The following is a 25,734-nucleotide window of genomic DNA, read 5'->3' on the forward strand; positions in this document are numbered from 1 at the left end:
TGGGGTCCCCTGTGGGGTTTTGGGGTCCCCCGTGGGGTTTTGGGGTCCCCCGTGGGGATTTTGGGGTCACCCAGGGGGATTTTGGGGTCCCCCAATGGATTTTGGGGTCCCCCCGTGGGGTTTTGGGGTTCCCCCAATGGATTTTGGGGTCCCCCAGGGGGTTTTGGGGATCCCCCAGTGGGATTTTGGGGTCCCCTCGGTGAGAAATTGGGGCCCCCCCCGAGTTTTGGGGTTCCCCAGGTGGTTTTTGGGGGGGTTCCCCCTCCAGTGGCATTTTGGGGGGACCCCCCTGGATTTTTGGGGACCCCCGATAAATTTTGGGGACCCCCTGGCCGATTTTTGGGGTCCCCCCGCCATTTTTGGGGTCCCCCATCAGATTTTGGGGGTTCCCCCCCCAAAAAAATGGTCGGGGAGGGGCAGGGAACCCCAAATTTTGAGAGGAACCCCCCAAAATTATAGGGGGACCCCCAAAATTTGAGGGGAACCCCCAAATTTTGGAGAAGAACCCCAAAATTTTGAGGAGAACCCCAAATTTGAGGGGAAACACCTCAAAAATTTGGGGGGGACACCCCAAAATTTAGGAGAACCCCCCCCAAATTTTGAAGGAGAACCCGCAAATTCTGGAGAACCCCCAAATTTTCAGGAGAATGCCAAATTTTTGCAAAATTTGCTCAAATTTTGCCAATTTTTGCAAAATTTTTGGGCAAAAATAGCAAAATTTGGAGAAGAACCCCAACATTTGGACGGAGAACCCCACAATTGTGGTGAAGAACCCCCAAATTTTAGAGAAGAACCCCAAAATTTTGAAGAACCTCCACATTTTCAGTAAGAACACCCCAAATTTTGAAGGAGAACCCCCAAATTTTGAAAAAGAACCCCAAAATTTTGAGGAGCTCCAAAATTTTGAAGGAGAACCTCACAATTTTGGAGAAGAACCCCCAAATTTTGAGGTGAACCCCCAAATTTTGAAGGACAACCCCCAAATTTAGGAGAAGAACCCCAAAATTTTGAAGGAGACCCCCAAAATTTTAAGAAGCAGCCCCAAATTTTGAAGGAGAACCCCCAAATTTTGAAAAAGAACCCCCAAATTTTGAGGAGAACCCCAACATTTTCAAAAAGAACCTCAAAATTTTAAGGAGAGGCCCAAATTTTTTAAGGAGAACCCCCAAATTTTGAGGACAACCCCCAAATTTTGAAGGAGAACCCCAAAATTTTAGGAGAACCCCAATTTTTTTAAGGAGAACCCCACAATTTTGAAAAAGAACCCCCAAATTTTAAGGAGAATCCCCAAAATTTTGAGGAGAATCCCCAAATTTCTAAGGAGAACCCCAAAATTTTACAGAGAACCCCAAATTTTTTAAGGAGAACCCCACAATTTTGAAAAAGAACCCCCAAATTTTAAGGAGAATCCCCAAATTTCTAAGGAGAACCCCAAAATTTTTAAGGAGAACCCCCAAATTTTGGGGAGAATCCCCAAATTTCGAGGAGAACCCCAAAATTTTACGGAGAACCCCATTTTTTTTAAGGAGAACCCCAAAATTTTGAAAAAGAACTCCCAAATTTTAAGGAGAACCCCAAAATTTTACGGAGAACCCCGATTTTTTTAAGGAGAACCCCAAAATTTTGAAGAAGAACCCCAAAATTTTAAGGAGAATCCCCAAATTTCTAAGGAGAACCCCAAAATTTTTAAGGAGAACCCCAACTTTTGAGGAGAACCCCAACTTTCGGGGGGAAACATCTCCAAATTGTTCCGGGGGGACCCCAAAATTCCACAGAGGACCCCCCCCGATTTTTTTCCGGGGGCCCCCCAAAATGTCTCGGGGTGGGGTGGGGGTGGGGGGGTCCCCTACTTCCTCTTCTTTTTGGGGGGCCCCGGGTTGCGGGGGTGGGCGCCCCGGCCGGCGGGAGCCTTCCTCTTCCGGCTGCGGCCGTGCTCCTCCTCCTCCTCGTACTGACTCTCCCGGTCGGCTGCGGTGAGGAGAAGACGCGGGGGGGGGGTCAGGGAGGTCCCCCCCAAATTTTTTGGGGGGTCCCCCCCCCCACCTTGGACTCACCTTTTCGGGCTTCTTCTTCCAGCTCGTCCCAGTCTTTGCCGCTCTCTTCCTCGCTGCCCAGGGACTCCTTGGAATATTCTAGAAGATGGCAGAGAGGGGATCTCCCAGGGGTTGTGGTGGGACTCCATGGGGACGTGGGGTGGGATCTCCAAGGGGGTGGGGCTTCCATGGGGATGGGGGGGCCTCCATGGGGACGGGGGGGCCTCCATGGGGACGGGGGGGCCTCCAAGGGGAGGTGGTGGCCTCCAAGAGGAGGTGGTTGGTATCTCCCAGGGGTTGTGGTGGGACTCCATGGGGACGTGGTGGCCTCCATGGGGATGTGGTGGGCTTCCACAGGGACGTGGTGGCCTCTAAGGACGTGACATCCTTCCTGGGGACATGGTGGCCTCCAAGAGGAGGTGGTTGGTATCTCCCAGGGGTTGTGGTGGGACTCCATGGGGACGTGGTGGTCTCCATGGGGATGTGACACTCTCCAGAGGGACATGACACCTTCCTTGGGGACATGGTGGCCTCCAAGGGGAAGTGGTTGGGATCTCCAAGGGGTTGTGGTGGGACTCCATGGAGATGTGGTGGCCTCCATGGGGACGTGGTGGCCTCCAAGGAGATGTAGCACCTTCCTTGGGGACATGGTGGCCTCCACGGGGACATGGTTGTTATCTCCAAGGGGTTGTGGTGGGCCTCCATGGGGACCTAGTGGCCTCCAAGGCAACGCGGTGGCCTCCAAGGGGATGTGACACCTTTCTTGGGGACGTGGTGGCCTCCAAGAGGACATGGTTGGTATCTCCCAGGGGTTTTGGTGGGCCTCCATGGGGACGTGGTGGCCTCTTGAGGGATGGGCCACCCTCCTTGGGGACACCACGCTCTCCTTGAGGCCATAACGTCCTCCTTGGGGACGTGCCACCACCCTTGGGGACATCCCACCCCCCCCGCACCTGACTCCTCGGCCTCGGAGGAGTAATCTTCATCGCTGTCCTCCTCCTCCTCCTCGTAGTCCTCCTCCGAAGGGTTGAAGGTCTCGTCCTCCATCTCCGACTCGGACTCGCCCACCTCCGCGTCACTGCCCTGGGGACAACCAGGAGGAGGCGGTGGGGACACCAAGGGTGGGGACACCAAGGGGTGGGGACAACCTGGAGAACCTATGGGTGGGGACATCAAAGGTGGGGACACCAAGGGTGGGGACAACCTGGAGGTGGGGACAACCTGGAGAACCTAGGAGTGGGGACATCAAAGGTGGAGACAACCTGGAGGTGGGGACAACCTGGAGAACCTGGAGGTGGGGACAACCTGGAGGTGGGGACACCAATGGTGGGGACAACCTGGAGAACCTGGAGGTGGGGACACCAATGGTGGGGACAACCTGGAGAACCTGGTAGTGGGGACATCAAAGGTGGAGACAACCTGGAGGTGGGGACAACCTGGAGAACCTGGAGGCGGGGACACCAAGGGGTGTGGACAACCTGGAGAACCTGGAGGTGGGGACATCAAAGGTGGAGACAACCTGGAGGTGGGGACAACCTGGAGAACCTGGGGGTGGGGACACCAAGGGTGGGGACAACCTGGAGAACCTGGAGATGGGGACAACCTGGAGGTGGGGACACCAAGGGGTGGGGACAACCTGGAGAACCTGGAGATGGGGACACCAAGGGGTGGGGACACCAAGGGGTGGGGACAACCTGGAGAACCTGGAGATGGGGACAACCTGGAGGTGGGGACCCCAAGGGGGGGGCCAACCTGGAGAACCTGGAGGTGGGGACACCAAGGGGTGGGGACAACCTGGAGGTGGGGACAACCTGGAGAACCTGGAGGCGGGGACACCAAGGGGTGTGGACAACCTGGAGAACCTGGAGGTGGGGACAACCTGGAGGTGGGGACACCAATGGTGGGGACAACCTGGAGAACCTGGAGATGGGGACACCAAGGGGTGGGGACACCAAGGGGTGGGGACAACCTGGAGAACCTGGAGATGGGGACAACCTGGAGGTGGGGACACCAATGGTGGGGACAACCTGGAGAACCTGGAGGTGGGGACACCAAGGGGTGGGGACACCAAGGGGTGGGGACAACCTGGAGAACCTGGAGATGGGGACAACCTGGAGGTGGGGACACCAATGGTGGGGACAACCTGGAGAACCTGGAGGTGGGGACACCAAGGGGTGGGGACAACCTGGAGAACCTGGAGATGGGGACACCAATGGTGGGGACAACCTGGAGAACCTGGAGGTGGGGACACCCAGGGGTGGGGACAACCCCCAAGCGTGGTACCTCGCCCTCGGGCTCCAGGAAGGACCATCCCCCCTGCTCGAAGAAGCCCTCGGGGTCATCCACGATGGTCTTCATGATCTTGGTCCAGTTGAGGGACTGGACGCCCTCCGTGTACTTGAGGTCGCAAGAGCTGGAGGAGGAAGAGGAGGGTGAGTGGGCGGGGCGGGTGGGGCGGGCGGGGCAGGCGAGGGAAGGGGCGGAGCTTACTTGAGCCACTCCTTGATTGGGTCAAGGGAGGCGACGGGGATGGCGTTGATCATGGTGACCTTCTTGCTGTAGTCCTTGTAGACGATGACCATGTCGAAGTTCTTCAGGTGGAACTGGACCCGCTCGAAGTGGATCAGCTCCACCTCGTCCAAGGTCACCACGAAGGGGGGCTGGGGTGGGGCGGGAGGAGAAGACATCAGTGGGGCAGCCCCCCAAGTTCTGGTGGTCGCGCCCCCCCCCCAAAATCACCACCCTACCTCAACTTACCCACTCGGTGCAGTTGACCAAGGCGCTGCTGGTGGGTTGGAGAAGGCAGGTGCTGCGGTACGGGGCGCCGTTGAAGCTGCCGGGGGGGACACACCCCAAAAAATCCATGAGACACCCCAAAAAATCGTGAATAGACCCCAAAAAACCCTGAGGAGTCCCCAAAAACCATGAAGAGACCCCAAAAAACCATGGAGAGACCCCAAAAAACCATGGAGAGACCCCAAAAAACTGTGAAGAGACCCTGAAAAACCATGAGGAGACCCCAAAAAACCATGAGGAGACCCCAAAAAACCAATGAGACCCCCAAAAACTGTGAAGAGATGCCAAAAAACCGTGAGGAGACCCCAAAGAACCATGAAGAGACCCCCCAAAACCACGAAGAGACCCCAAAGAACCGTGAGGAGACGCCAAAAAACCATAAGGAGACCCCAAAAAACCGTGAGGAGACCCCAAAAAAACGTGAGGAGACCCCCAAAAACCATGGAGAGACCCCAAAGAACCATGAAGAGACCCCCAAAAAACATGAAGAGACCCCAAAGAACTATGAAGAGACGCCAAAAAACCATGAGGAGACGCCAAAAACCGTGAGGAGACCCCAAAAAACCATGAGGAGACCCCAAAAACCAATGAGACCCCCAAAAACCATGAAGAGACCCCCAAAAACCGTTAAGAGACCCCAAAGAACCATGAAGAGACCCCCAAAACCACGAAGAGACCCCAAAGAACCGTGAAGAGACCCCAAAAACCATAAGGAGACCCCAAAAACCGTGAGGAGACCCCAAAAAACCGTGAGGAGACCCCAAAAACTGTGAGGAGACCCCAAAAACCGTGAAGAGAGCCCCAAAAACCATGAAGAGACCCCAAAAAACTGTGAAGAGATGCCAAAAAACCATGAGAAGACCCCAAAAACCGTGAAGAGAGCCCCAAAAACCATGAAGAGACCCCAAAAAACTGTGAAGAGATGCCAAAAAACCGTGAGGAGACCCCAAAAACTGTGAGGAGACCCAAAAAAAACGTGAAGAGAGCCCCAAAAACCATGAAGAGCCCCCAAAAAACCATGGGGGCACCTCAAAAAACCATGAGGAGACCCCAAAAAACCATGAAGAGACCCCAAAAAACCATGAAGAGACCCCAAAAACCAGGAGGACACCTCAAAAGAGATGAGGACACCCCAAAAAACCATGAGGACACCCCAAAAAGCCTCGAGGGCACCTCGAAAAAGCATGAGGACACCCCAAAAACCCTGAAGAGACCCCCCAAAACCATGAGGGCACCTCAAAAAATCCAGGAGGACACCTCAAAACAGGTGAGGACACCCCAAAAACCATGAGGACACCCCAAAAAAGCATGAGGACACCCCAAAACCATGAAGAGACCCCAAAAATCATGAGGGCACCTCAAAAAACCATGAAGAGACTCCAAAAAACCATGAGGACACCTCAAAGATCGTTGAGGACACCCCAATAGAGATGAGGACGCCCCAGTAGAGCTGAGGAGACCTCAAAAAGACCTGAGGAGACCCCAAAAAGACCTGAGGACACCTCAAAAAGAGATGAGGACACCCCAGAAAGAGATGAGGAGACCCCATAGAGACCTGAGGAGACCCCAGAAGGAGCTGAGGAGACCTCAAAAAGAGATGAGGAGACCCCAAAGAGAGCTGAGGACACCCCAAAAAACCATGAAGAGACCCCAAAAAACATGAGGGCACCTCAAAAATCCATGAAGACATCTCAAAAATGGTTGAGGACACCCCAATAGATATGAGGACATCCCAGTAGAGCTGAGGAGACCCCAAAAAGACCTGAGGAGACCTCAGAAAGACCTGAGGAGACACCAGAAAGACCTGAGGAGACCTCAAAAAGAGCTGAGGACACCCCAGAAAGAGCTGAGGAGACCTCAAAAAGACCTGAGGAGACCTCAAAAAGAGATGAGGAGACCTCAAAAAGAGCTGAGGAGACCCCATAGAGACCTGAGGAGACCCCAAAAAGAGCTGAGGAGACCTCAAAAAGACCTGAGGAGACCCCAAAAAGACCTGAGGAGACCTCAAAAAGAGATGAGGAGACCCCAGAAAGAGCTGAGGAGACCCCATAGAGACCTGAGGAGACCCCATAGAGACCTGAGGACACCGCAGAAAGAGCTGAGGAGACCCCAAAAAGACCTGAGGACACCTCAAAAAGAGATGAGGACACCTCAAAAAGAGATGAGGAGACCTCAGAAAGAGCTGAGGAGACCCCATAGAGACCTGAGGAGACCCCAAAAAGACCTGAGGAGACCTCAAAAAGAGCTGAGGAGACCTCAAAAAGAGCTGAGGAGACCCCATAGAGACCTGAGGAGACCCCAAAAAGAGATGAGGAGACCCCAGAAAGAGCTGAGGAGACCTCAAAAAGAGATGAGGAGACCCCAAAAAGACCTGAGGAGACCCCAAAAAGACCTGAGGAGACCTGAAAAAGACCTGATGACACCCCAGAAAGAGCTGAGGAGACCCCAAAAAGACCTGAGGAGACCCCATAGAGACCTGAGGAGACCTCAAAAAGACCTGAGGAGACCTCAAAAAGATATGAGGACACCTCAAAAAGAGCTGAGGAGACCCCATAGAGACCTGAGGAGACCCCATAGAGACCTGAGAAGACCTCAAAAAGACCTGAGGAGACCCCAGAAAGAGCTGAGGAGACCCCAAAAAGAGATGAGGAGACCCCAAAAAGACCTGAGGAGACCCCATAGAGACCTGAGGAGACCCCAAAAAGACCTGAGGAGACCCCAAAGAAGATGGTGGACCTCCCAAAAGCCACCGGTGGGGTTGGTCTCCACTTACCCCAGCTCCCGGAAGGGCACCTCGAACTCCAGCTCCTCCTTGGTGAGCGCTTCCACCTTCTCGATGAAGTTCTTGAAGGCCGTCTTCAGCTTGTGGCGCATCTCCCGTTCCATCTGGGGTGGGGTTGGTTTTTTTGGAGAGGAGGAAGAGGTCATCTCCATGCCGGTGCCACCCCAAAAAGCTTCTCGAAGGACCTTTTTTCTTCTCGGTCCTCATTTCCACCAACCTGCTCGGCGTAGAGGTCGTCGCGGTCGTGCATGTGTTGGTGTTTGCCCAAGTCGGTGGTGATCTCCCCGACCTCCGTGTAGAACTGGACGTCCGTGTGACGTTTCTTCCCAAACATGATGGCGTTCTGGCGGTGGGGTGGGGGACAAAAGGTGTCACCGGAGAAGGTCCGTCACCTCCTTCCACCAAACCCCCCCCCCCCACCCCAAAACCAAAAAAAAAGCCACCGCTCATCCCCCACCAGAAGAAGACCTTGAGATGGAAGTGGAGCACGATGATCATCTCCCCGTCGCAAGGTTGGAAGACGGCGTGCTTGATGTTGTTGTAGAGGATGTCCACCTTGTCTCCACGCACCGAGGTGAAGCGGAAACCTGGGGTGGGGACAATTAGGGGTGAGAGGGACAAAGGTTGTCCTCAAACCTTCAGGAGGTCCATCCGTCCCACCCCAAGTCCATACCGTTGACGTGGGCCTCCAAGGAACCCTGCATCCTCTTCTGGGCGATGTTGGGACGGATGTAGAGGTCCTTCAACTTGGGGTTGCTGCGGTTGAGGTTGATGACCAACGAGTCTTGCTTGACGATACCCTGAAGAAGACCAGAAGAAGTTGGGTGGGAGGTCCTCAACTTCTCAAGAGACCAAGGAGACCTCAAAAAACCCAAAAAACCTTCTCCTTGGTCCTCACCTCCTTCTCCTTCTCCTCAGCTTCTCGGGTCTTGTAGCGTTTCTGGACCTCCTTGATGATCCGAAAAGCGTTTTGAAGGTTGACCGCCGGCACCGTCTGCTCGCCCGGGGTCTTCATGTTGGACGCACGGTAGGTGCTGGTGGTGGAGAAGATCAGAAGAAGTTGAGGGTGACCTCGGGGACCTCATGAAGTCCCCACCCGCCCCCCCAAAAGCGGTGGCTCACATCTCCTTGACGAAGGTGGCCTCGGGGTTGGGGAAGATGTTGCCCTCGTTGCGTCCCAAGGCGCTGCCCGGGCAGTAGAAGTTGATGCGTAGGTAGGTGTAGTCACCTTCCACCGACATGCTGATGTTCTAGGAGGACAGAAGAAAAGGGTGGTGGGGGGGTGTCACCCCAAAAATGAAGAGGTGGAGGGATGTCACCTCAAAAGTTTGGTGGGGAGAAGGTGGAACCCCAAAAGCACCTTGGGTGAAGGTGGGGAGAAGGTGGAACCCCAAAAACTACGTTGGGTTGAAGGTAGGGAGAAGGTGGAACCCCAAAACTACCTCAGGTTGAAGGTGGGGAGAAGGTGGAACCCCAAAAACTACGTTGGGTTGAAGGTAGGGAGAAGGTGGAACCCCAAAAGCACCTTGGGTGAAGGTGGGGAGAAGGTGGAACCCCAAAAGCACCTTGGGTGAAGGTGGGGAGAAGGTGGAACCCCAAAAACTACGTTGGGTTGAAGGTAGGGAGAAGGTGGAACCCCAAAACCACCTTGGGTGAAGGTGGGGAGAAGGTGGAACCCCAAAAACTACGTTGGGTTGAAGGTAGGGAGAAGGTGGAACCCCAAAAGCACCATGGGTGAAGGTGGGGAGAAGGTGGAACCCCAAAAACTACATTGGGTGAAGGTGGGGAGAAGGTGGAACCCCAAAAGCACCTTGGGTGAAGGTGGGGAGAAGGTGGAACCCCAAAACTACCTCAGGTTGAAGGTGGGGAGAAGGTGGAACCCCAAAACCCCACCACTCACCGCTGGGGGTCAGGTGGAACCCCAAAACCTCAACATCTCCAAGCTGGGCTCAAGCTGCACCCCAAAATCCACCCCCCCACCTCCCCATCCCCCGCTCTCCAGGACCAGCTGACCTTCTCCTTGTCCCACCACGTCCAGAACCAGGACCTCAGAAGGTCTTGGGGTGTCCTGGGAGGTTTTGGAGGTTTCTTGAGACGTTTTTGGGGTGTCCTGGGAGGTTTGGGGCTTTCTTGGGAGGTTTTGGGTTTCTTGAGACGTTTTTGGGGTGTCTTGGGAGGTTTTTGGGGTTCTTTGGGAGGTTTTTGGGGTGTCTTGGGAGGTTTTGGGGTTTCTTGGGAGGTTTGGGGGTTCCTTGAGATGTTTTTGGGGTTTCTTGGGAGGTTTTGGCATTTTTTGAGATGTTTTGGGTTTCTTGAGACATTTTTGGGGTGTCTTGAGAGGTTTTTGGGGTTTCTTGAGATGTTTTTGGGGTGTCTTGGGAGGTTTTTGGGGTTTCTTGGGAGGTTTTGGGGTTTCTTGAGATGTTTTGGAGGTTTCTTGGGAGGTTTTGGGGTTTCTTGTGAGGTTTTGGGTTTCCTGAGACATTTTTGGGGTGTCTTGGGAGGTTTTGGGGTTTCTTGGGAGGTTTTGAGGTTCCTTGAGATGTTTTGGGGGTTTCTTGGGAGGTTTTGGGGTTTCTGGGGAGGTTTTTGGGGTTCCTTGAGACGTTTATGGGGTTTCTTGGGAGGTTTTTGGGGTGTCTTGGGAGGTTTTTGGGGTTTCTTGGGAGGTTTTTGGGGTTCCTTGAGACGTTTATGGGGTTTCTTGGGAGGTTTTTGGGGTGTCTTGGGAGGTTTTGGGGTTTCTTGGGAGGTTTTGGCATTTCTTGAGATGTTTTGGGTTTCTTGAGACATTTTTGGGGTGTCTTGGGAGGTTTTTGGGGTGTCTTGGGAGGTTTTGGGGTTCCTTGAGATGTTTTGGGGGTTTCTTGGGAGGTTTTTGGGGTGTCTTGGGAGGTTTTGGGGTTCCTTGAGATGTTTTGGGGGTTTCTTGGGAGGTTTTTGGGGTTCCTTGAGACGTTTATGGGGTTTCTTGGGAGGTTTTGGGGTTCCTTGAGACGTTTTGGGGTTTCTTGGGAGGTTTTGGGGTTCTTGAGACGTTTTGGGGTGTCTTGGGAGGTTTTTGGGGTGTCTTGTGAGGTTTTGGGGTTTCTTGGGAGGTTTTGGGGTTCCTTGAGATGTTTTGGGGGTTTCTTGGGAGGTTTTGGGTTTCTTGAGACGTTTTTGGGGTGTCTTGGGAGGTTTTTGGGGTTTCTTGGGAGGTTTTGGGGTTCCTTGAGACGTTTATGGAGTTTCTTGGGAGGTTTTGGCATTTCTTGAGATGTTTTGGGTTTCTTGAGACATTTTTGGGGTGTCTTGGGAGGTTTTGGGTTTCTTGAGACGTTTTTGGGGTGTCTTGGGAGGTTTTTGGGGTTTCTTGGGAGGTTTTGGGGTTTCTTGAGATGTTTTTGGGGTTTCTTGGGAGGTTTTGGGTTTCTTGAGACATTTTTGGGGTGTCTTGGGAGGTTTTTGGGGTTCCTTGGGAGGTTTTGGCATTTCTTGAGATGTTTTGGGTTTCTTGAGACATTTTTGGGGTGTCTTGGGAGGTTTTGGGGTTTCTTGAGATGTTTTGGGGGTTTCTTGGGAGGTTTTGGGGTTTCTTGGGAGGTTTTGGGGTTCCTTGAGATGTTTTTGGGGTTTCCTGGGAGGTTTTGGGGTTTCTTGAGATGTTTTTGGGGTTCTTGGGAGGTTTTGGCGGTTTCTTGAGACATTTTGGGGGTTTCTGGGAAGGTTTTTGGGCTTTCTTGGGAGGTTTTGAGGGTTTCTTGGGAGATTTTTGGGATTTCTTGGGAGGTTTCTGGGTTTTCCTGGGAGGTTTTTGAAGTTTCTTGGGAGGTTTTTGGGGTTCCTTGGGAGGTTTTTGGGGTTTCCTGAGATGTTTTTGGGGTTTCCTGGGAGATTTTGGGGTTTCTTGAGATGTTTTGGGGGTTTCTTGGGAGGTTTGGGGGTTTCTTGGGATGTTTTTGGGGTTTCTTGAGATGTTTTGAGGGTTTCTTGGGAGATTTTTGGGATTTCTTGGGAGGTTTCTGGGTTTTCCTGGGAGGTTTTTGAAGTTTCTTGGGAGGTTTTTGGGGTGTCTTGGGCATTTTTTTTGGGGGGTGCCCCCTCACCTTGATGGTGGCGATGTGGAAAGGGGTGGCGATGCCGAAGACGGGCATGATGACGGTCTCGTACTTCTTGTCGATGTAGATCTTCATCTCCCGGATGTGGGGCTCCTTGGGCATCAAGGCCGGGTTCTTGTAGGAGATGTTGGACTTGCGAGCCCTACCAGGAGACGGGGTGTGGGGGGGTGATGTACGCGGGAGGGGGTGGGTCCCCCCAAAACAAAATCGAGGCCAAAAAAAACCATTTTACCCCCCCAAAACCACCTCGATTTTGGGTTACTTTTGGATCTGCTGCTCGCCCTTCTGCTCCGTCAACCGCCGGCGGGCCTCTTCGTTGAGTTGAGCCGCCAACTCCTTCTGGTGGGCTCGGCGCTTCTCCTCCGCCGTCAGCTCGTTCTTGAGGACAGAGATGACCTCAGAACCCCCCCCAAAAAAAAATTTTGGGGGTTCTGGCGGCGGGGCGGACAACTCACCCGCGTCCTCTCGGTCAGCAGAGCCGCCCGGGAGCTGCGGCCGAGAAGATCTTCGGCTTCGTCTTTTTCTTCTTCTTCTTCCTCCTCGTCTTCGTTCTTTTTTGGAGGTCAAAAACAAACCCCCCAAACAACCCCAAATTGTGGGGGGGTGAAAGAAAAAGGGGGGTCTCAAATAGCTCAAAACGGGGTTCCTGCCCCAAAATCGAGGGGGTCACCCCTTTTTTTGTGTGTCCCCCCCCTCCCTCCACCTCGCGGCCTCACCTTGAGGAAGATGCCGACGTTCTTGACCTTCTTCTTGACGGCGGTGAGGACGGTGGCGGGACCCTCCTGGAGGAGGAAGAGCGTGGGTTGGGGAGGAAGAATTTGGGGGGGACGGACACACGGACGACACTCGGGGACAGGGACCCTCGTCCCCCACCTCATCCACCAGGACGGTGTCCCCGATGAACATGGCGTAGGTCCTCTCCTCCGGCTTCTTGCCTTCCTTGTTGGTCAAGTCGGAGAAGCCGACGTTGATGCTGAAGACCATGCCTGGTGGAAGAGGACAATTTTGGGGTGGTGGGAGAAGTTTTGGGGGAACAGGACAATTTTGGGGTGGAAGAGGAGAATTTTGGGGTGGTGGGACAAGTTTTGGGGTGGAAGAGGACAATTTTGGGGTGGTGGGACAAAGTTTTGGGGTGGTGGGACAAAGTTTTGGGGGGAACAGGACAATTTTGGGGTGGTGGGACAAGTTTTAGGGTGGTGGGACAAGTTTTGGGGTGGTGGGACAAGTTTTGGGGTGGAAGAGGAGAATTTTGGGGTGGTGGGACAAAGTTTTGGGGTGGTGGGACAAGTTTTGGGGTGGAAGAGGACAATTTTGGGGTGGTGGGACAAGTTTTAGGGTGGTGGGAGAAGTTTTGGGGTGGTGGGAGAAGTTTTGGGGTGGAAGAGGACAATTTTGGGGTGGTGGGACAAAGTTTTGGGGGGAACAGGACAATTTTGGGGTGGTGGGACAAAGTTTTGGGGTGGTGGGAGAATTTTTGGGGTGGAAGAGGACAATTTTGGGGTGGTGGGACAAAGTTTTGGGGGGAACAGGACAATTTTGGGGTGGTGGGACAAAGTTTTGGGGGGAACAGGACAATTTTGGGGTGGTGGGACAAGTTTTGGGGTGGTAGGACAAGTTTTGGGGTGAGAGAGGACAATTTCGGGGTGGTGGGACAAAGTTTTGGGAGGGAACAGGACAATTTTGGGGTGGTGGGACAAGTTTTGGGGTGGTGGGACAAGTTTTGGGGTGAGAGAGGACAATTTTGGGGTGGTGGGACAAAGTTTTGGGGTGGAACAGGACAATTTTGGGGTGGAAGAGGAGAATTTTGGGGTGGTGGGACAAAGTTGTGGGGTGGTGGGACACAGTTTTGGGATGGAAGAGGAGAATTTTGGGGTGGTGGGACAAAGTTTTGGGGTGGAAGAGGACAATTTTGGGGTGGTGGGACAAAGTTTTGGGGTGGTGGGACAAGTTTTAGGGTGGTGGGACAAGTTTTGGGGTGGTGGGACAAGTTTTGGGGTGGAAGAGGACAGTTTTGGGGTGGAAGAGGACAGTTTTGGGGTGTGGGACAAAGTTTTGGGGGGAACAGGACAATTTTGGGGTGGTGGGACAAAGTTTCGGGGTGGTGGGACAAAGTTTTGGGGTGGAACAGGACAATTTTGGGGTGGTGGGACAAGTTTTAGGGTGGTGGGACAAGTTTTAGGGTGGTGGGACAAAGTTGTGGGGTGGAAGAGGACAATTTTGGGGTGGTGGGAGAAGTTTTAGGGTGGTGGGACACAGTTTTGGGGTGGAAGAGGACAATTTTGGGGTGGTGGGACACAATTTTGGGGTGGAAGAGGACAATTTTGGGGTGGTGGGACACAATTTTGGGTGGAGGACAATGTTGGGGTGGAAGCAGGGGACCTCATTTAGGTGGAGGAGGACCTCGTTTGGGTGGAAAAAGACCTCATTTGGGTTGAAGACGACCTCTTTGGGGTGGAAGAGGACCTCGGGGGGAAGAGGACCTCGTTGGGGGGAAGAGGACCTCGTTGGGGGGGAAGAGGACCTCTTTTTGGGGGAAGAAGACCTCTTTTTGGGGGAAGAAGACCTCTTTTGGGGTGGAAGAGGACCTCTTTTTGGGGGAAGAGGACCACTGGAGGTGGGATGAAGTGCTCCTCACCCTTCTTCAGCCGGTGTTGGTTCTTGCTGTTGATGACCAAGGAACCCTCCCTGAACTCGATGCCCATGGCGAAGCTGGTGAGATACGGAGAGATGGCCATCAAGAGGTCCCCAACCTCCTCACCTGTGTCCCTCCTCACCCCCAAAACCCCCCATCCTCACCCCAAATTCTTGGTGATCTTGCTCAACAACTCCGGCTTCTGCTTCTTCACCACGTCCATCACGGCGCCGTAGACGTCGCAGAGCTTGGTTCCTGGAAGGAGAAGGAGATGTCACCACCACCGTCACCGTCCACGTATCGGTGGTGGCGGCCTCTCGAGGAGGTCCACCCCCTCGTAGAACTTCAAGGCTGGTCCTCACCGTGTCGCATCTCCTTCAACATCTCCTCCTGGAGCTGAAGGAGGAAGGCGTAGTGGTCCTGCATCTCCTGAGGTGGGTCCACCATCAAGGTCCTCACCAGGTTGGAGCAGTAGGACTTGTAACGGATGCCCATGGCGCAGGTGATGGCCCCGAAGTGCATGTGGTTCTTGTCACTACGCGTTGGGTGGAGACGTCAACTTGGGGTGTCCCACCCCACCCCACGGGGACAAATCGGGGTGGAGAAAAGTCCCATCCCCCCCCCCCCGGTGGATTTTGAGGAGAAAACTCCCTTTTCTTGGACTTCTTGGAGAATTGTCCCCACCCCACCTGACGACGCTGAACTTGAGGTTGTAGTTGCCACCGCTCTGGATGATGGGGGGGTAACACATCTCCACCGCCGAGGGGTCGGCCCCCGCCAGATACTTTTTCTCCTCGATGGCCTTCTCCACCGACTCGGCCAATTTGCTGTGCCGGACTTTCTGGGGGTGATGACATCGTTATGACATCACCTGACCTCGGCGGTGGCTTTTTTTTTTAGGACCCCCCCCCCCCCCGCAAAAGCGATCTCCCTGACCTCATCGGCGTCGACGATCTCCATCACCCGTTCCTTGAAGAACTTGGTGAAGACCTCGGAGGTGATGGCGGCCGCCTTGCGCATCAAGTTGAGTTCCCCATCTTCTTTGGCCGCCATGGTGTAGGCCACCACGGCGCTGATGTCCACCTATGAGGGACAACGTAGGGGACATCAAAGTTGGGGACACCCAACGTTGTGAGGGACGCCAACGTTGTGAGGGACGCCAATATCGTTGGGGACACCAACGTCGGGGGGACACCAACGTCGGGGGGACACCAATATCATTGGGGACGCCAACGTTGTTGGGGACACCAACGTTGTGGGGACACCAACGTTGTGGGGACACCAACGTTGTGGGGACACCAACGTTGGGGGGACGCCAACGTTGTGAGGGACGCCAACGTTGTGAGGGACGCCAACGTTGGGGACACCAATATCGTTGGGGACACCAACGTCGGGGAGACACCAACGTCGGGGGGACACCAATATCATTGGGGACACCAATATCATTGGGGACACCAACGTTGTGAGGGACACCAACGTTGTTGGGGACGCCAACGTTGTGAGGGACACCAACGTTGGGGACACCAATATCGCTGGGGACACCAATATTGCTGGGGACACCAACGTCGGGGGGACACCAATATCGCTGGGGACACCAACGTTGTGAGGGACACCAATGCTGGGGGGACACCAGCACTGGGGGGACACCAACGTCATGGGGACACCAACGTCATGGGGACACCAACGTCGTTGACATCAATGCTGGGGACACCAACGTCACGGGGGACACCAAGGTTGTTGGGGACACCAACATCGTGGGGGACACCAACGCTGGGGACACCAATGTTGTTGACACCAACATCGTTGGGGACACCAACGTCCGGGGGACACCAACGATGTTGCCATCAACGTTGGGGACACCAACGTTGTAGGGGACACCAACGCTGGGGACACCAGCGTCATTGGGACATTAATGTTGTGGGGACACCAACGTCGGGGGGGACACCAACGTCGGGAGGGACACCAACGTCGGGAGGGACACCAACGTCGGGAGGGACATCAACGTCGGGGGGGACACCACCGTTGTGGGGGACACCAACGTCGGAGGGACACCAACGTCGGAGGGACACCAACGTCGGGGGGACACCTACGTTGTGAGGGACACCTACGTCGGGGGGGACACCAACGTCGGGAGGGACACCAACGTTGGGGGGGACACCAACGTCGGGAGGGACACCAACGTCGGGAGGGACACCAACGTTGTGAGGGACACCGACGTCGGGGGGACACCGACGTTGGGGGGGACACCAACGTTGGGAGGACACCAACGTCGGGAGGGACACCACCGTCGGGAGGGACACCAACGTCGGGAGGGACACCACCGTCGGGAGGGACACCACCGTCGGGGGGGACACCACCGTCGGGGGGGACACCACCGTCGGGAGGGACACCACCGTCGGGAGGGACACCAACGTCGGGAGGGACACCAACGTCGGGGGGACACCAACGTCGGGAGGGACACCAACGTCGGGGGGGACACCAACGTCGGGGGGGACACCATCAAGGTGGCCCCACAGGGGACGTTGGGGGTGGTGGCACCTCCGCGGACCTTCTCGAAGCCCTCCTTGCTGAGACAGTCGTTCCAGCTCTTCATGAAGTCCCCGGGGAACTTGTCCTTGCTGAAGACCCCGATGCGCTTCCCGCCCTTGCTGGCCTTCAGGGCTTCGATCATCTTCTCAAAGTTGGCTTTGTTGCTCTCGTTCTGGGGCAAAACGGGGAAAAAATGGGTGCTCGGCCCCGCCCTGGGGTGGGTCACCCTCGAAGGGTCAACCACGGTGGCCGTCCTCCGTCTCGTGTCATCTCTTTCTCGCCAGGTCTGTCTCCATCCCGTCTCCGCCACCACCTCCATCTCCGAAGCTCTGCTCCATCTCCGTCCCAGCTCCACCTCCACCTTCATCCCGTCCCGCCCCACCTCCACCTGCATCTTCATCCCACCTCCACCTTCATCCCATCCCACCCCACCTCCACCTTCATCCCACCTCCACGTCAACCTTCATCCCACCCCCACCTTCATCCCACCTCCACCTCCACCTCCATCTCCATCCCACCTCTACCTTCACCTCCACCTTCACCTCACCTCCACGTCAACCTTCATCCCACCTCCACCTCCATCCCACCTCCACCTTCATCCCACCTCCACCTTCATCCCACCTCCACGTCAACCTTCATTCCATCTCCACCTCAATCCCACCTCCATCCCACCTCCACCTTCACCTCATCTCCATCTCCATCCCACCTCTACCTTCACCTCCACCTTCACCTCCACGTCAACCTTCATCCCACCTCCACCTCCACGTCAACCTTCATCCCACCTCCACCTCCATCCCACCTCCATCCCACCTCCATCCCACCTCCACCTTCACCTCACCTCCACCTCCAACCTTCATTCCACCTCCACCTCCATCCCGTCTCCACCTCCATCCCGTCTCCACGTCAACCTTCATTCCATCTCCACCTCCGTCCCACCTCCACCTTCATCCCACCTCCATCCCGTCTCCACCTCCACCTTCATCCCACCTCCACCTTCACCTCCACCTCCATCCCACCTCCACCTCCATCCCACCTCCACCTCCATCCCACCTCCACCTTCACCTCCACCTCCACCTCCACCTCCATCCCACCTCCACCTTCACCCCATCTCCACCTCCACCTCCATCCCACCTCCACCTCCATCCCACCTCCATCCCGTCTCCACCTCCACCTTCATCCCACCTCCACCTTCACCTCCACCTCCATCCCATCTCCACCTCCATCCCATCTCCACCTCCATCCCATCTCCACCTCCATCCCACCTCCACCTCCATCCCACCTCCACCTCCATCCCACCTCCACCTCCATCCCACCTCCATCCCGTCTCCACCTCCACCTTCATCCCACCTCCACCTTCACCTCCACCTTCATCCCATCTCCACTTCCATCCCATTTCCACCTCCACCTCCATCCCACCTCCACCTTCACCCCACCTCCACGTCAACCTTCATTCCATCTCCACCTCCACTCCAACTTCTCCATCACCATCTCCACCTCCACCCCACCTCCATCCCCCACCCCCATCCGCAGCTCCACGTCCACCTCCACCTCATCTCCACCTCTCCATCCCCATGTCCACCTTCATCTCCACCTCCACCCTACCTCCATTCCCATCTTCATACCTTCACCTCCATCCCACCTCCACCTCCATCCCACCTCCACCTTCACCTCCACCTCCATCCCACCTCCACCTTCACCTCCACCTCCATCCCACCTCCATCTCATGTCCACCTCCATCTTCACGCCAATTTTCCCAGCTCCATCTCCACCTCATCTCCACCTCCACCTTCATCCCCATCTTCTCATCTTCACCTTCATCTCCATCCTCATCTCCATCTCACGTCCACCTTCATCTTCACCCTCGCTTCTCCATTCCAACGGTTCCATCCCACCTTCACCTCCACCTTCATCTCCATCTCATGTCCATCTTCACCTCCACCTCATGTCCACCTCCATCCCCACCTCCACCTTCATCCCCAGCCCCATCTTCACCTTCATCTGCACCTCCATCTCCATTTCTCCATCCCAACTCCTCCATCCCACATCCACCTTCATCTCCATCTCGTGTCCACCTTCACCTCCACCTTCATCTCTAGTTCCATCACCTCCACTTCCATCTCCACCTCACCTCCACCTCCACCCCCATGCTCTGTTTGTCACCTTCATCTTCATCTCCACGTCCATCTTCATCCCCATCCCCACCTCCACCTTCATCCCCAGCCCCATCTTCACTTCTCCATCCCACCTCCACCTCCATTTTCATTTCCATCTCACGTCCACCTTCACCTCCACCTTCATCTCCAGCTCCACCACCTTCACCTCCACCTCATCTCCATCTCACCTCCACCTTCACCCCCATCCTCTCATCTTCATCTTCATCCTCACCTCCATCTCGCGTCCACCTTCATCCCCATCTCCACTTCTCCATCCCATCTCCTCCATCTCATGTCCACCTTCACCTCTTCTCCATCCCACCTCCTCCATCTCCATCTCATGTCCATCTTCACCTCCACTTCATCTCCATCTCACCTCCACCTTCATCTCCAGCTCCATCATCTTCACCTCCACCTCATCTCCACCTCCATCCCCACTTCTCCATCCCACCCTCCACCTCGTCTACCTTCACCTCCACCTCCATCTCATGTCCACCTTCACCTCCACCTCATCTCCATCTCACGTCCACCTTCATCTCCACCTCCATCCCACGTTCATCTTCACCTCCACCTCCATCTCATGTCCACCTTCACCTCCACTTCATCTCCATCTCACGTCCACCTTCATCTCCACCTCCATCCCACGTTCATCTTCACCTCCACCTTCATCTCCACCTCCATCTCATGTCCACCTTCACCTCCACCTCATCTCCATCTCACGTCCACCTTCATCTCCACCTCCATCCCACGTTCATCTTCACCTCCACCTCCATCTCATGTCCACCTTCACCTCCACCTCCATCCCCAGCCCCACCTTCACCTTCATCTCCATTTCCACTTCTCCATCCCACCTCCACCTCCTGTCTACCTTCACCTCCACCTTCATGTCCAGCTCCATCACCTTCATCTCCACGTCCACCTCCACCTCATCTCCACCTTCACCTCCGCTTTCATCCTCATCTTCACCTTCATCTCCATCTCCATCCCATGTTCATCTTCACCTCCACCTTCATCTCCACCTCCATCTCAGGTCCACCTTCACCTCCACTTCATCTCCATCTCATCTCCACTTCCATTCCATGTTCATCTTCACCTCCACCTTCATCTCCACTTCCATCTCTTGTGCACCTTCATCCCCGTCCTCATCTTCACTTTCACTGCCATCTCCACCTCCATCCCCACACCTCCATCCCAACGTCCACCTCGTCTACCTTCACCTCCACCTCACATTCATCTTCACCTCCACTTCATCTCCAGCTCCATCTCATGTCCACCTTCACCTCCACCTTCATCCCCAGCCCCATCTTCACCTTCATCTTCTTCTCCAGCTCCATCTCATGTCCACCTTCACCTCCACCTTCATCCCCAGCCCCATCTTCACCTTCATCTTCATCTCCCCCTCCATCTCATGTCCACCTTCACCTCCACCTTCATCCCCAGCCCCATCTTCACCTTCATCTCCATCTCCACTTCTCCATCCCAACTGCTCCATCCCACCTCCACCTCCTGTCTACCTTCACCTCCACCTTCATCTCCAGCTCCATCACCTTCACCTCCACCTCCATCCCCACCACCACCTCACGTCCACCTTCACCTCCGCTTTCATCCCCATCTTCACCTTCATCTCCGCTTCCATCCCATCTTCATCTCCACCTCCACCTTCATCTCCACCTCCATTTCACGTCCACCTCTATCTCCAGCTCCATCATCTTCATCTCCACTTCCACCTCCACCTCATCTCCACTTCCATCTCCTGTCCACCTTCATCCCCGTCCTCATCTTCACCTTCACTTCCACCTCATCTCCATCTCTGCTTCTCCATTCCAACACCTCCGTCCCACCGTCCACTTCGTCTACTTTCACCTCCAACTTCATCTCGACCTCCATCTCACCTCCCCCTTCATCTCGACCTCCACCTCATGTCCACCTTCATCTCCACCTCCATCCCACGTTCATTTCACCTCCACCTTCATCTCCATCTCATGTCCACCTTCACCTCCACTTCATCTCCACCTCCATCTCATGTCCACCTTCACCTCCATCCCATGTTCATCTTCACCTCCACCTTCATCTCCATCTCCACCTCAGGTCCACCTTCACCTCCACTTCATCTCCATCTCATCTCCACTTCCATCCCATGTTCATCTTCACCTCCACCTCCATCTCACCTCCACCTTCATCTCCATCTCTCTCACGTCCACCTTCATCTTCATCTCCATCTCATGTCCACCTTCACCTCCACCTTCATCTTCACCTCCATCCCATGTTCATCTTCACCTCCACCTTCATCTCCACCTCCATCTCAGGTCCACCTTCACCTCCACTTCATCTCCACCTCCATCCCATGTTCGTTGTCACCTCCACTTTCATCTCCATTTCCCCTCCACCTTCACCTCCCCTTCATCTCCACCTCCACCTCCATTCCATGTTCATCTTCATCTTCACCTCCACCTTCATCTCCATCTCTCTCACGTCCACCTTCATCTCCACCTCCATCTCATGTCCACCTTCATCTCCACCTCCATCCCATGTCCACCTTCACCTCCACCTTCATCTCCATCTCTCTCACGTCCACCTTCATCTCCACCTCCATCCCATGTTCATCTTCACTTCCACCTCCACCTTCATCTCCAGCTTCATCATCTTCACCTCCACCTCATCTCCACCTCCACCTCATCTCCACCTCCATCCCCACCCCAACCTCCACCCTGAGGACCCCACCGGCAGGTCCTCACCTTCTCCCGGACGAGGAGGGTGATGGCGGGGACGCCGTTGGCGCTCTCCCCGCCTTTGCTGTGGGCCACCTGCTTGAGGAACTCCACCTTCTTCTTGCTGGCCATGAAGAGGATCTTCTCCTCGCAGAACACCATGATGGTGTCCGTCAGCTCGTAGCCGAACAGCCACGTCTGGGGTGGGGGTGGGGACACACACACGTTAGCCATCTGGGGGGGTGAGGTGGCCCCCCAAGGGGTGGTGGGACCCTTCCCAGGGGTGGTGGGACCCACACAAGGGTGGTGGGACCTGTCCAAGGGGTGGTGGGACCCCTCCAAGGGGTGGTGGAAAACCCAAGGGTGGTGGGACCTGTCCAAGGGTGGTGGGACCCTTCTCAAGGGTGGTGGGACCTGTCCAAGGGGTGGTGGGACCTGTCCAAGGGGTGGTGGGACCCTTCCCAAGGGGTGGTGGAAAACCCAAGGGTGGTGGGACCTGTCCAAGGGGTGGTGGGACCCTTCCCAAAGGGTGGTGGGACCCTTCCCAAAGGGTGGTGGGACCCCTCCAAGGGGTGGTGGAAAACCCAAGGGTGGTAGGACCTGTCCAAGGGTGGTGGGACCTGTCCAAGGGTGGTGGGACCCTTCTCAAGGGTGGTGGAAAACCCAAGGGGTGGTGGGACCCTTCCCAAGGGGTGGTGGGACCCTTCCCAAGGGGTGGTGGAAAACCCAAGGGTGGTGGGACCCCTCCAAGGGGTGGTGGGACCCTTCTCAAGGGGTGGTGGAAAACCCAAGGGTGGTGGGACCCACACAAGGGTGGTGGGACCCACACAAGGGTGGTGGGACCTGTCCAAGGGGTGGTGGGACCCTTCCCAAAGGGTGGTGGGACCTGTCCAAAGGGTGGTGGAAAACCCAAGGGTGGTGGGACCCACACAAAGGTGGGGGGACCTGTCCAAGGGGTGGTGGGACCCTTCCCAAGGGGGTGGTGGGGCCCTTCACAAATGGTGGTGGAAAACCCAAGGGTGGTGGGACCTGTCCAAGGGGTGGTGGGACCCTTCCCAAGGGGTGGTGGAAAACCCAAGGGTGGTGGGACCCACAGAAGGGTGGTGGGACCCTTCCCAAGGGGTGGTGGGACCCTTCCCAAATGGTGGTGGAAAACCCAAGGGTGGTGGGACCCTTCCCAAGGGGTGGTGGGACCCACACAAAGGTGGTGGGACCTGTCCAAGGGGTGGTGGGACCCTTCCCAAGGGGGGTGGTGGGACCCTTCCCAAAGGGGGTGGTGGGACCTGTCCAAGGGTGATGGTGGGACCCTTCTCAAGGGTGGTGGTGGGACCCTTCTCAAGGGTGGCGGTGGGACCCTTCTCAGGGGTGGCGGTGGGACCCATCCAAGGGTGGTGGTGGGACTCTCCAAGGGTGATGGGACCCCCCCCCCAACCATGGTGAGACCCATCCTGAGGGTGATGAGACCTCCTCCAAGGGTGGTGGGACCCATCCAAGGGTGGTGGTGGGACCTCCCAAGGGTGGTGCAACCCCCCCAAAAGGTGGTGAGGCCTCTCCTGTGGGTGGTGGGACCCATCCAAGGGCGGTGGGACCCCCCCAAAGGTGATGAGATCCCCCCAAAGGTGGTGGGACCCATGTAGGGGTGGTGGTGGGACCTCTCAAAGGTGACAAGACCCCACCCAAGGGTGACACAGACCCACCCAAGGGTGGTGGGACCCCCACAAAGGTGACGAGACCCCACCCAAGGGTGGTGGGACCCCCTGAGCGTGGTGCTAGGACCTCCCAAGGGTGGTGGGACTCCCCCAAAAGGGTGATGAGACCCCACCCAAGGGTGGTGGGACCCATCCAAGAGTGGTGGTGGGACCACCCAAGGACGGTGAGAACCTCCAAGGGTGGTGGGACTCCTCCAAAAGGTGATGAGACCCCTCCTGAGGGTGGTGGGATGCACCCAAAAGTGGTGGTGGGACCTCCCAAGGGTGCTAGAACCCCACCCAAGAGTGCTGGGAGCCCACCCAAGGGTGCTGGGACCTCCCAATGGTGCTGGGACCTCCCAATGGTGGTGGTGGGACCGTTCCTAAGGCTGAGGAACCTCCCAAGGGTGGTGGGACCCCCCAAAAAGGTGACGAGACCCCACCCAAGGGTGACGAGACCCCCCCAAGGGTTGGTGGGACCTCCCAGGGGTTGGTGGGACCTCCCAAGGGTGGTGGTGGGACCGTTCCTAATGCTGAGGAACGTCCCAAGGGTGGTGGGACCCCCCAAAAAGGTGTCGAGACCCCACCCAAGGGTGACGAGGCCCCACCCAAGGGTGACGAGGCCCCACCCAAGGGTTGGTGGGACCTCCCAGGGGTTGGTGGGACCTCCCAGGGGTTGGTGGTGGGACCCTTTCTAATGCTGAGGAACATCCCAAGGGTGGTGGGACCCCCCAAAAAGGTGACGAGACCCCACCCAAGGGTGACGAGGCCTCACCCAAAGGTGACGAGCCCCCACCCAAGGGTGCTGGGACCCCCCCAAGGGTTGGTGGGACCTCCCAGGGGTTGGTGGGACCCCCCAGGGGTGGTGGTGGGACCGTTCCTAAGACTGAGGAACGTCCCAAGGGTGGTGGGACCCCCCAAAAAGATGACGAGGCCCCACCCAAGGGTGACGAGACCCCACCCAAGGGTGCTGGGACCCCCCCAAGGGTTGGTGGGACCCCCCAGGGGTGGTGGTGGGACCGTTCCTAATGCTGAGGAACATCCCAAGGGTGGTGGGACCCCCCAAAAAGGTGACGAGGCCCCACCCAAGGGTGACGAGGCCCCACCCAAGGGTGCTGGGCCCCCACCCACCTGCAGGGCGGTGGACTTGGCGTAGACGATCTCCTCGTCCACCCCCACCGCCACCACGATGGCGTCCACCCCCCCGTACTCCTCCTCCCCCTTCTGCGAAAAAGATGGGGGGGGGGGGGGGAGGGGCAGCGCCATCACTCACCCCTCCCTCCCCTGCGAACCCCCATCCCTCTGCCCCTCCCCACTCCTCTGCCACCCCTTTTCAGGCCCATCCCCCAACATACTTCCCCCGCCCCTCCCCACCCCACACACCCCCCGGCCCCTCCCCTCCCCAATACCCCCTCTCAGGCCCCTCCCCACCCCTCACAAGCCCACCCCCTCCATAACCCCTCCCCTGCCCTTCCCCCAGCCTCTAAACCCTGCTCAGGCCCTCCCCCACCCCCAAACCCCTCCCCCACGCCACAACGCCCCCAACTCCCCTCCCCATCTCCTCAGTCTCTAAACCCCCTCAGGCCCCTCCCCACCCCCCAAACCCTCCCCCACCCCCCGTCCCCCCAAACCCCTCCCTCTCCCATTCCCCCCTCCTCAGCACCTACCCCCTCAGGCCCTCCCCCACCCCACAACACCCCCAAACCCTCCTCCCCCCTCCCAGACCCCTACCCTCTCAAGCCCCTCCCCACCCCCCAAACCCCACCCCTGCTCCCCAAACCCTCCCTCCCCCTCCCAGGCCCTCTACCCCTCTTCGAGCCCCTCCTCCCACCCCCAAGCCCCCGAAACCCCTCCCCACCCCCCAAACCCCTCCCCCATTCCCCCCACCGCCCCATTCCGCCCCAACCCTTCCGCCCTCCTCCCCCCCATTCCCAGGCCCTCTCCCCCGCCAGCCCTCCCCTCCCCACCCCTCCCCCACCCCCTCAGGCCCCTCCCCCGCCCCTCCCCCACCTGCCAGCTGCCGTAGAGCCGCCTCAGGCGGCGGTAGTAGGCCTCGCGGTCGAGGCTGAGCGCCATGAGGGGAGGCCCCGGGGCCGGGACCGGGACCCCCGCACCGCCGCCTTCCTCCTCCTCCTCCTCCTCCCTCCTCCTCCTCCTCCTCCCGCGCTGCTCCCCCCGGAAATGCTTCCCGGCGCGGCGCTTCCGCTTCCGGGGTGAGCAGCCCGCGGGGCGGGGGGGGAGGGAGTGCGTGTGTGTGTGTGTGGAGAGACGGGGTGGGGGAGGCGCATGCGCGGCGGCGGGAAAGCGCGGCGG

General features: G+C 56.8%; 1 protein-coding gene across 3 annotated transcripts; it reads right to left on the reverse strand.

Annotated features, from left to right (window-relative positions):
• SUPT16H (SPT16 homolog, facilitates chromatin remodeling subunit) lies at positions 1-25,565 on the reverse strand. 3 transcript variants are annotated; one of them, XR_012040046.1, is made up of 27 exons: positions 25,432-25,565; positions 24,553-24,645; positions 21,761-21,931; positions 16,892-17,044; positions 15,280-15,426; positions 15,033-15,184; positions 14,706-14,878; positions 14,508-14,598; positions 14,347-14,420; positions 12,585-12,697; positions 12,428-12,493; positions 12,167-12,262; positions 11,974-12,089; positions 11,700-11,853; positions 8,734-8,861; positions 8,510-8,645; positions 8,285-8,411; positions 8,080-8,198; positions 7,829-7,954; positions 7,603-7,715; positions 4,791-4,866; positions 4,524-4,693; positions 4,317-4,446; positions 2,987-3,190; positions 2,055-2,132; positions 1,431-1,968; positions 1-1,122 (listed from the first exon to the last, which is right to left on the reverse strand). XR_012040046.1 is itself a non-coding variant. In XM_072849272.1 (26 exons), the coding sequence occupies exons 1-26, from the start codon at positions 25,495-25,497 to the stop codon at positions 1,687-1,689; spliced, it is 3,354 nt and encodes a 1,117-aa protein (XP_072705373.1). In that variant the 5' UTR covers positions 25,498-25,565; the 3' UTR covers positions 1-1,686. The 3 variants fall into 3 exon arrangements, 2 of the variants coding, with proteins under 2 accessions (XP_072705373.1, XP_072705374.1); XM_072849272.1 differs by having other exon boundaries at positions 1-1,968; XM_072849273.1 differs by lacking the exon at positions 1-1,122 and having other exon boundaries at positions 1,723-1,968; positions 2,987-3,116; positions 25,432-25,563.
• Positions 25,566-25,734: the final 169 nt, after the last annotated feature.

Source organism: Ciconia boyciana, unplaced genomic scaffold, assembly GCF_034638445.1.
Source record: "Ciconia boyciana unplaced genomic scaffold, ASM3463844v1 HiC_scaffold_38, whole genome shotgun sequence".
NCBI classification, from domain to species: Eukaryota; Metazoa; Chordata; class Aves; order Ciconiiformes; family Ciconiidae; genus Ciconia; species Ciconia boyciana.

What these genes read in the sequence shown, in the direction of transcription:
- SUPT16H (XM_072849272.1), bottom strand. Translation starts at nt 25,497, where the DNA reads ATGGCGCTCAGCCTCGACCGCGAGGCCTACTACCGCCGCCTGAGGCGG. An exon ending in CCAAGTCCACCGCCCTGCAG is followed by an intron (nt 21,932 to 24,552) that starts GTGGGTGGGGGC and finishes CCCCCACCCCAG; the next exon opens with ACGTGGCTGTTCGGCTACGA. An exon ending in CCAACACCGGCTGAAGAAGG is followed by an intron (nt 12,698 to 14,346) that starts GTGAGGAGCACT and finishes CTCTTCCACCAG; the next exon opens with GCATGGTCTTCAGCATCAAC.